General features: G+C 38.8%; 1 protein-coding gene across 1 annotated transcript; it reads right to left on the reverse strand.

Annotated features, from left to right (window-relative positions):
- Positions 1–195: 195 nt before the first annotated feature.
- Positions 196–6,259, reverse strand: PRDM8 (PR/SET domain 8). The gene is made up of 4 exons (XM_063919960.1): positions 5,969–6,259; positions 4,062–4,292; positions 2,798–3,029; positions 196–2,128 (listed from the first exon to the last, which is right to left on the reverse strand). The coding sequence occupies exons 2-4, from the start codon at positions 4,287–4,289 to the stop codon at positions 816–818; spliced, it is 1,773 nt and encodes a 590-aa protein (XP_063776030.1). The 5' UTR covers positions 4,290–4,292; positions 5,969–6,259; the 3' UTR covers positions 196–815.
- Between the last annotated feature and the right edge of the window lie 4,984 nt (positions 6,260–11,243).

The raw sequence follows: 11,243 nt of genomic DNA on the forward strand, positions 1-11,243 counted from the left end.
ATTTAAAGTCAGAGGATCAGATGTAACATCACATCTCTAAAATGTGCTAACAAGAGCCTTCAGCAAAACTGTGCAAGCTAACTCTAAACACCCTTGTCTTTCAACGTGGATTCTCTGTTAATAAATAGCTGGCAACGTTCAGATGCTACTGTAGTTACTCCAAATAAATGAAACAAAGATGGTTTAACAAGCAGGTGGTTTGCGGAAAATAAAGCAATTTATTGTCAAAGCATTCAACATACTCAGATAAACTATACAGTTTAATAAATCTTTTTTCCTCATTTGGGTGAAGGGGGGGGGGGGGGGGGGGGGGGAGAAAAAATAGTTATGCAGACTGGATTGCACTGGCACAAAATTACACTTTGTTTCGAAAAGAAATACACGTTGATGGCGGTCTGAGTTATGTCCGTACTGCTGTGTTGCACTGTAATGTTCATGCATGCCCTGGAATATTGGGATGTCTTCTGTAATAGCCATACAGGATTGATTGGTTTGGTGAGATCACGCCATCAGGTGATGCACACACTGGCTATGCTTCACCCAGGAATTGTTCATTTCAAATAAAAAGTAACCCTTAAATACATTAATTACATCTAAACCATAAGTGCTCCATCATTTAAAGTAGAAAGATATGACAAATGCATCAATATGCTGCAATATATATGACATTTTTAAAAAATGTACTCTTGGAAAGTGAAAATGCGTGCATTCATAGAGAAACCCCACACACTTTATGCTGGAGGATCAAAGTGTCCAAGATCCTACTGTGTGTGAGCATTTAGTTCAAGTAATAAGTACTGTAGTTGTCCATTGGTCTAATTATGAGAGGTCATATGCCTTGAGAGGTGATGGCGTTCCCTGAAGGATTCGTTACATATGGGACACTTTAATTTCTCCTCTCTCCTCCTCTTCACCAGTGGCTCCATGGCATACTCCTTTTTGTGGTGAGACCTCATGTGATACACCAAGTCAGAAGTCATCCTAAAGGAAGCGTTGCATTTGGCACACCAGTTCTGAGCTGGCAGACACAGGGAGGTGAAGGAAGGAGGAAGCAGGGTAAGGGTAGAAGGCATCTGCAACTGGAGGGGTCCAGCGGAACTTTTTGGCCAAAAAGTGGTGCCAAAGAGGAAAGGACTTTGCTTTGGCAAACTTCCCGGTAGTGTGCAGTTGCCATTTAGTTCAGGGCCCTGGAGCTTGACCGAAAGAGGATCAGACTGAAATAGCCTGGCTGGCCCAATACTGTCTGCATGGCAGTCCAAACTCACCCCGCTGGGTACCAGTTTTTGTCCCATTACCTGCAGAGGAGTTACATGGTTAAAGCTGCTCCTGGTTGGCTGGGAGAAAGCACTTTTCCTTTCCTGCTCCTGGTTCTTCATCTGGGGCACGCTGGTGAAGGCACTGCCTAAGCTTGTGTTGTCCTCTGCTTGGTTTTCTGGCCTGACGTGCAGCCTCTTCTCCTCCCTGGTGCTGTTAGCATGAGTAGGGGGGGTATCTTTGCCCTCAGTGTTTGGCTCAGCATCTTCCACCCCCCTAGATGCCTTTTTCACTTCCACAAATGCGCTTCTCTTGGCTTCCCCTGTCTCTGGACTTGGTGGAGCATATAACTGTCCACTCTCCTCAACATTGAAGTAAGAGCTGCCTCTGAAGGGTTGGGGGCTGCACACCATGTCCTCTTTAGAAGATGCTACCGGCCTGTCCAAAAACCTCCCGGAGGGTTCAATCCTTCTGGACCTGTTATCATCCAAGTGATCGTCATATTTTCTTTTGGTTTTATGGAGGCTCTCAGGTGGAGTTTCAGAGTCTTGCCGGGACAGGTAAGACTTGATTGATGGGGAAGAACTGAATGTGGAGGAGGACGGGGATCTAAAATTCTCTAAGTCCCGGGCCAAGTTGTGGAAGTCTGTAGTGGGCTTATGATTCTCTTTCTGAGGTTGGTAGACGGATAACTTGTTGTATCTGGCTGCTGACACCATGATGTTCCTGGGCTCCAGCTCCCTATTGTCCTTCCCCAGCTGCTCTGAGTCGGAATTATGGAGTCTCTTGGGGCATCGAAACCTCAAGTGTGCCACATAGGGAAAATCGAATTGAAACCTCTGGTTACACTCCAGGCAAGAGTACTGTGATGATCCTAAAATAGAAGTATAAGCCAATTAATTTCAATTGTCTTGAAACACACTCAATATTGTGCAATAATTTACAGACCAAGGCAAGTAAATTGTAATTTCATAGATTTGATACTATAAATTGCAAATAAACCGATTTACACAGTGTTTGACGTCTCTGAAAGTGAAATTACATTTGTGAGGAGCTAGCTGTAATGAGTCTGGGGAAACCCTTGTATAATTTTTCATAATAGTGACGTGGTACTCCTGTATTCTGCTTTTACCCGGATCAATAGCACGTTGCGTTGCATTGGCAGAAACCATTGTAGAAGTCGCTTTAACACAAGCAGACAAGTTATTGAAGACTTTAGAAAACTAGAATATATGGAAGTAGTATTAATAATAAATCTGATGAATAGCAATGGTATTGTTTCTAAATCTTATTATTCAGTAAAACCAAAATTAAAATTTTTATCAACAAATATCTACTTCATTTGTTTCTACCGCAGGTATGTGCCCCATAGAGATTTTTTTTTTATTTTTACGTTTGCATAAACATTATTTTAAAAACCAGTCGAGAGATCAATACAGAGGGATACAGACGAAAAGACAGACAGGCACTGGCAGATGTCAGAGGCAGAGAAATTGGACGTATATATGAGATTGCCGGCCGAAATATGCTGTCATTTACCTACCAGTAGATTTTCCTTGCGACCTGGTTGGGTTCAGAAGAAGCAGGTCTGTCAGTTCCTTCCCATACCAGACTAATAGCTCCTCGTCTTTGACAATCCTGCGCAGGGATCTGTAGAAGAGTTGTCCGTTCTTTATGTAGGCTTCCAGATTTTGTTCCTCTTTGTTTCTGGCAGATTGCACCAGACGGAGCCACATCAGTCCCTCAGATGAGCCGTTTGCAGCTGAAGTATCCACCTGCAGAAAAGCAAGGATAATGAAGTATAAGAGGGTTAAATGTCCCCCATGAGCTGAGCGCTAGTCTGATGGGATCTTAATGCACAGCAGAGCTTTATTATGGATGGAGACCATCAGAATGAATAAAAAATCGTCTGTCCAAGTGAATCACACAGACCTGACATGACAGCCCTCCATATGTTGTATCTGAAATGTGCTTTACCATGAACCAATCTTCCAGATTGTTCTCAGAAGTAACATTAGTTGTTTATTTGTACGTCTGGAGATAAATTTGGGAAATAGGTTCTTAAAATAATTTCTCATCAGCACTTCATAAATTAAAGATTTAACTATACGTCTTTCAGGTTTTTTTTATTATACACCCTATTTAGCTACGGTATGGTTGCACAATCTACTTTTCTATATCTTATCTATCTATCTATCTATCTATCTATCTATCTATCTATCTATCTATCTATCTATCTATCTGTCTGTCTGTCTGTCTGTCTAAATTCAGCAGCTATCTCATCTCTAGCTATAAACACTCTACAATCTCAACGTCTGTCTATATATATATATATATATATATATATATATATATATATATATATGTATGTATCTATCTATCTATCTGTGTGTGTGTGTGTGTGTTTCAATATTATCTCTAGCTCTATGTATTTACGTATGTCTATATATATTCACTATTTTTGTAACTTTCTCACAAAACTCTATATACCTATAGTATTTTGTATCTACTTCTCTATACAAGTTATATTTTATTCCCACAGAAGGAAAAAAATGATGTTTTCTGCAGATTTTTGCGGATAACTGCTCATAGATTACAATGATGTGGTTAACTAATCCTATCGTTTATTAGCTCACTCTATGGAGCGTGCCAGTGTAATGATTATAAATGTATATTTGCATCTTGTACAAGTGCAGAAAAGAATGTGTGCGAGTTTACGCTTTAAATAACTCGTGGTTATAACCGCTGATTGTGTAATAGGTACAGTAGTTTCCTACAATGCCAAATAAGTTACTTCAGAGACTTACCCGAAATATATAGGGCACTGTCCTTTTGTCTGTAGATTTCAGGGCGATGAAAGCGATGCTGTCATAAAGCGAAGTGTGGCTCAGCACACAGGGGCCAAATATAGCATTTTCTGGGATGTCACAGGTGGTGTAGACACTGGTAAATATATCCGTCAAACATTGCTGGACAGCTTTGCCATCTCCATCCCAAATAGTTTTCTGAACGCCAGTATCTTCCATGACTGACATCTCCTAAAAAATATGGATATAAGTAGAGTTAGTTTCTTATGCGCCTACTGTATGCATTATATGTATAGCTCTCAATAATGTCATCGCTTCTTTATGGCCTTTTGCATCATGTCATATCACCTACTGGTGGGTCAATAAATACACAGATACTGACAGACTCGTGGCTGTCAATGAAAAGCGAGCCATGGCCTATGAACTAATTTTAATAATATTGAATCTATGGATACTGTAAATGAAACGTTAGAGCGGAGCGACAGAGGGTGCCCAGGGAAAGTGCTTTGTTAAATAGCAGGGTAGTCCTTAGTCCGTAGCAGAGGAACAGACATTCATAGAGCCTCTCTATGCAGGATAGTCATTTGGATCCTATTAGGAATCTAGCGCAGTGTGACAGAAAAGCGTGGAGAATGGATTTCAAGTGGACTGTCAATGTCACTGATTTCATGTCATCTAACCTTTAGCTCTAGTCTACAAGAGGGAACGTATGTCTGCTCATTACCATAATCCAGCTCTTTCCCTCAGAGACTTTAATTAAAAGCAGCAAGCAGGGGTAATTATTCCTATTAATTTCTTTTACCTCAACGCGTTTATTCATGGAATAAGGTGAGTCCTTGCTACTCTGTCAGAAGCGAAATTTGACTTTACAGCAGGTACAGTGTCAACGATAAAGTATTTTAGCTGCTGAAATACAACTGCAAGTACTTTTATTATTATTATTATTATTATTATTATTATTATATTATTATTATGTTGGTCGGTAAGGGAAGCCGCTTGACAATAATACATGATAAAAGTCTATAGCTAAATAGAACATATCACATATTCATTTTTTTCATATTATATTTGACATCGTTAACAATGCTAAATTAGTGTTCCTTTACTTGGTACAAAAGTAAATCATAATAAAAAAAAAAAAAAGAAAACTTAGAGTTCTCCTTTTACATGTAATTCACAATTCTAACCTCTACTTAATATATTCTTTAAAACAGAAAACACTTTCTTACAGTGTCAGATTGAAAATTACACCGTATTCCTATATTATTTATTTTGGAAAAGATATGTAAATTAATACATTAATTAATTCATGTATTTGCTTACAGTGCTTATGTTCACAAATTACGTGACTTTTCTAAAACTGATTACAATAAAAGTTAATTTGTTTAGGGTATAAGTAAACAGCGATGCAAGTATGAAGTGAAGAGCCGCTTTGTTGTGGTGCTTAGCGCACGTTTCATCTCTCGGATCGGTTTCAGAACCTCAGCTCCGGACAGCAGCATCACTCAGAATCACCGGGATACACGGATGCTCTCTAACTTCCATAGAATACATTTACCCTACTTGCCAAAGCTATACATTTACTGTACATGCTAAGGTTGCTATAATAAAAGTGTCCAACAAGGAGAATAATCTACTTGTGTTAGCTATCTGCTATTTCTGATAGCTCGGTTAACTGGCTAAATAAAGTGCTGTAGCTTGTATAGAGCTCTTTAAACCGGTTACACCCAGGCCAACAAAAACACTATTTCCCTAACAATGTAGAGTCTGTAATCCCTGTTACTATAAAAGCACGTTGTTGGGCGCACAGATCCTCACTCCATTGTATAAATCCCGTTGTTATTGTGTATTCTCTACAGTGTATCTGAGAGGACTGGTGAAGGGGAACGCATGCATGTTTCACTTACCAGCAATCCTGCTGCTATGTATTCCCAGGGATATGACAAGCAGTTGGGGCGATGAGCGAGGTGTCCTCTCCCGTTGTCCCCCACTATATGCACTATTACTGTAGTAGTATTTCCATGTCGAGACAGAGATGTTGCAGCATGCCGCTTTGCCTTGGTCTGTGTAGAAGGGTGGACGTAGAAGCAGATGACAGGGTGGGGGTGGGAAAGAGTAAATATAATCAGATAGAGAAAAACGAAAAGAAGGAAAAGAAAAAAAAAAAAAAAAGAGGAAGACAAGGAGTTGTGCAGATGGAGCCGGCGCAGTGACTGGCTGCCACACAGACACACACTTTTTGTTTGCTGCACATAATCTGCCCAATGACGCGTGACAGCCCACGTCCCCTCCCTTTAACTCTTCCTAGGCATGCCAATCCTTCTCCCCCTGCTCAGCCATCGCCTCCAGCTGGATCTGGCTACCTGGGATGGTGAATAGAGTGTTACTGCAGTCACTGTACAAGCGTTTCCACCTGACACCTATTATCCAGACAGAGGTGAAAAAAGTTATCCATGGAATGCAACGGAGTTTGAGTTGATTAGAACAATAACTGTTATTACATAACAACCAAGATACAATAAATGATCAGAAATACCAATAGCAGCTGATTATTAAATGGAATCTGAAATCGCTTCAGGGAACTGGCCTCATTCCACTTGTATAGATTAGAATGTGTCATAAATATTTGTTCACCATGTATAGTCTATTTCTTAAATAGCGTCACCACTTTGTACTAGCTTAGGTTTTGTTAAGTGGAAATTGATTCTTAAGTAAGTATGTCAGTAAATAAATAAATAAATAAATACATATTATGTTGGTAATAATGTCTGTACACAATATTCTTTGTTATTTATAAAGCAGTGTGTTGCTATATTTGCATTCTGTATACATGTGCTATGTTAGATTGCATGACTCATACTGTACTGCATACTGTACTGCCTACACTATTAGCAATACGTTGTATCATTACTATTGGAGACGTGTCTTGCAAGATACAGGATTGGGGTTACTAGACTTCATCAATTTGCTTACAGTGAAGTGAGGAAGATCTAGGTCACAAGAAAGCAGACTGGATGAGCATTTTATAGTTTTTTATCTTGGCTTCACATGAACTCACATCAAGTTTTCTCAAGTGTAATCTTATGTTAATGTATTATCTCCTAACCCTCTTTCTCTAATGGAAGGAGGCCATTAGATCTCAGTGTGTACTTTTCTAATGAAATTATAAGTCATCTTGTGTAGCCAGGTTTTGTGTTGCCCCTCAGACTTTAAACTTATCCCATTATACTACATGGCACCGAGCTAGACAGGGCCTCTCCAGGAGAGTCGTAAAGGAGTCATTTTTATAAATGAACTAAGCCATGGGAAACAATTCGAACATAGCAAAAATTATTGGTGCCAACTAGTCGCCCTCTTTAATGCATTTCGGAACAAGTACTTCCTTATGCATTATTCTTCCAGGAACACAGATACAACAATTATTACATACAATAAACAGTGTAACACTGTTCTGTAGTCATCTCCAAGGTACTGTACCTAGACACACTTTCTGAATGATGTAGCTTTAAACATAGATTACGACGTAGCCTTATATCACTTTGTTGGTCTTCCTCTATTTTCTATCGACTATGTAATTCTAAATCAGTTCTGTCCACTCCTCACCATATCACCGGACCATGACTGGTATATGTTCTTTCACGTTATAATAACAACCTTTTCCACACAAAGCAGAGATGAAAAACCTAGAGCCCCTCGTCTCTTTACATAGTCTATATTTGACATATAATTATGACGATAACAATACACTGGGAAATCATTAAAAAGCATCTGGTAGTCAGTTTTCTTATACAGCGGTCCGCACTTCACTCCTGTAAACTGCATATTTTCTGAAGGCGACAGATATAAGGTGTACTAAGGTCAGATCCCCATTGTAAGCTTTACCAGCTCTGAAATGCTACTACTTATTTGTAGACAGAACTGCATTAGTTACGTGATACTGTAGCCTACTGTACATACAGTATCATTACACCATCACAGTCACGTAGGTTTTAGGTGTAATATGTTACAAGCTAATAACAATTTCTCAATTAGCATTACAACAGTGACTCTGACTCTGAGATTTACAAATAAATGAACAGTTATAAAAAAACAAAAAACAAAAAACCTGCAATAGATCAACAAAATGCAGCATTGGAGAGATAATCTGACAGGTTCACATAACTTGTGCTGGATAGTGGTTTAAGGAATGATGGAAATGCTGTATTATTTTTGAAAGCCAGCCTGTAGTAGTTTACATGTACCATATATGTAAATACTCCGATGTCCCGACAATAAAGTGTATAACCCTTCTGCTAGTCATATAATGCTTCAACAGTACAGTGTCATTTAAGTAGTGTTACAGAGAATATCAAATTCGTACTGCAAATAGAGTTAGGTCCTACAAGTGTAACATACATATTTGTGAAGTCTTTTGAATAAAAACTGTCCTCTTACATTTTGTAGTTTTTTTTTGTGTAAAATAATTCGAGGGTCAAAGAGTCATAAAAAAAGTATACGGATATAGTAAGGAAAGTTATCAGTACCATGTGATTGCATATGAAGGAAACATTGTTCAGGACATGTGGAGATTGCACCACGATGTGCATTGTATTCTGAACTGGGAAAACAATATTCGTAATTGCTTACAGACGTTTGCACAACAAATGCTACATGCATTACTGTGTATTGCAGGTACTGCGTCAGTAAAAATCTCTGTCAGAAAGATGAGACCCATTTTATTTTATTGGGGGTTTATAATTGTATGCTACTTGCCTATCTCACACAAATAAGTCACCCATGAAACTGCACCTTTTCCTTCCTATCCTACAGGCATAATGCTTTATTTCCACATGGTATATTACATAAGATACAGTAATCTTAATTACCATTGCATGTTACAAAAGGTTCTGTCATCTCACTGGGACTTGTTTATGATGTGACCCAGTTCACTCTCTGTAACCAAACGACAGACTTACTAACTAGAGGAAAGGGAGCTACATTGTTATGGCCTATTCAAATACTATTGTTCTCACTTCCTAGTTGCATCTCACTTTTCAATAATTTAGACGAAAGTACTTCACATTTATTTATGTGTCAATTACATTCTGCTTTGCTCTATAGGAAACATACAGTAAGCAAACTGTCACTGTCCTCCTGCTGTGTAAGTCCCAGCCAACCCAGAAAATCGGGTACTGATAGGACTGGTACTTGTAGTTCCACAGCAGCAGAGAATCTCGCGTTGCCCGCATCTGTTTGCACTATTAAGAGTTACAGAAGTAACTCAGCATTCCTTCTATATTTTGTCATGTTTTCTAGAGTCAAAACCAAGTTGTGATCATTGAAAGATAAGCAGTTAATTGAGACACTAGTGGGAATAGTGTTCATAAATGATTGCTGAGTTTGAGCTCTTGTCACAAGTAGTGGGGGATCTGAACATTTAGTATTACTATGAAGATCAAAGTCCACCCACTGTTACTCTGACAGATAACTAAGATGAAATCACTTATGTGTCGTGTAATAGGAAAACTAGGTTGCTCGCTGCATTTGCTGACTATAAAGCCTATATAGTTCTTTGTGCATTTCAAGGACATTCTTCAGTATGTATTTTTCCTGGGCACAAGTATGCGTTAATATGGCTAATTGGCACACAATCTTGTATAAAGCATTAAAGGAGGCAACACATGCCATCAATACATCCGCAGAGAAACAGTCGTTGCACAAATATGTCATGCTTTCAGACCAGCACTACCCACACAAAGAAAGAAATAAGAGCTAATGACCTTTGCCACGTCCACTTAACCCATTTACTGTCAGAGGGCATGAGGAACACCGAGGCCTGGAGCAACTCAACAGGTTAAGTCTTCACCATGTGATTTCATATACATACGGGGTGACTGATGAGGTTGTTTATTTCACTATTATTCTTTCAGACTTTCTACTGGACGATAGAAACTGGGCAGTTCCTTGGGACATTTAAAATATTTAAGGGTAGAGAGATAAAGTGGAGTGAAAGTACCAACCAATCAGCTCTTAAATGTCATTTTTCAAACACAGCCTGTAACATGGCAGAAGCTGATTGGTTGGTATTCTCTCTCTCTCTCTCTCTCTCTCTCTCTCTCTCTCTCTCTCTCTCCAGGATCTGATAAATCTCCCCCATAATAGGCAATTTTTTGGTGTTAAGAAGGAACTCTTGTTACAAAAAGGCTAAATTGTTAATTATTTTAGTGGGACTTTGGTCTGCCTTAATCTGGATCAACACACTTACCATTATGAAAAGGTAGAATTTTCAGTAACTTTTTTAAAGTCACATTTTGATGTAACTAACTCGGAGGGTCTGATCTGACTTAGCAGTGCTAAAGTGCATGTGTAAACTGGGGTTCACACATGTACAGCATCCTAGGAGAGGGAGTTAAATGGGCTGAGGGATCCAAAAGGGTCTGTCTTAACAACCAAAAAGTCCTTCCCATAGGGTAGAAGCCAGTCCAGGAATCATAGCCGTCTGAAGATGGTAAAGGTTCTTGCTGTCAAACTCCAAAAATGTAGTATTTTGAGAGATTTATAAATTTAGTACAACAGTCCAGATTGGGTCGGAAAATAAAAGCAGGACATACTGTATGCATAATAGATAGACCCCTATGTGCTTTATGTAATAAAGGGTCCTATGTATTGAAGCTTGGGGAGAGATAGAGTGGAGAGAGAGATAAAGTACCAACAAGTCAGCTCCTATCTGCCATTTTTGAGGCTGTGTTTGAAAATGAGTTAGAAGTTGATTGGCTAGTACTTTATCTCTCTCCATTTTATCTAGCTTTATAAATTTCCCCCATAGATACTTTTTTTTATCCATAAATGCTTGCAGTACATTTTCTGGCGGTCAGTTTGAAGCACCACTAATGTTCGTGTTGTTTCTCCAAACAAGACCTTCTCTTAGATGTGCGTGCCAGATTCCTAGGACCCATCTTCATATGCACCACTCACCTTTCCATCTGTCTATAGAATTATTTTACTTTTGTATCAGATATTTATATAGAGGAAGAAAGATTATTAAAACAGGTAATAGTTTCAGATCTACAGTACATCAACACACCCATTTATATAACCAATTATCTTTTCAACTATGTTGAACAACAAATGCTTTTTACAGAGTACAGATGTTTTGCAGCATTTCCATGTTATAAAATGTTGTACTCATTAGCTTTTAAAAAT

This window comes from Pseudophryne corroboree, chromosome 1 (genome assembly GCF_028390025.1).
Source record: "Pseudophryne corroboree isolate aPseCor3 chromosome 1, aPseCor3.hap2, whole genome shotgun sequence".
In the NCBI taxonomy this organism is placed as follows: Eukaryota; Metazoa; Chordata; class Amphibia; order Anura; family Myobatrachidae; genus Pseudophryne; species Pseudophryne corroboree.

What these genes read in the sequence shown, in the direction of transcription:
- PRDM8 (XM_063919960.1), bottom strand. Translation starts at nt 4,289, where the DNA reads ATGTCAGTCATGGAAGATACTGGCGTTCAGAAAACTATTTGGGATGGA. An exon ending in CAGTGCCCTATATATTTCGG is followed by an intron (nt 3,030 to 4,061) that starts GTAAGTCTCTGA and finishes GCTTTTCTGCAG; the next exon opens with GTGGATACTTCAGCTGCAAA. An exon ending in GTCGCAAGGAAAATCTACTG is followed by an intron (nt 2,129 to 2,797) that starts GTAGGTAAATGA and finishes CTTCTATTTTAG; the next exon opens with GATCATCACAGTACTCTTGC.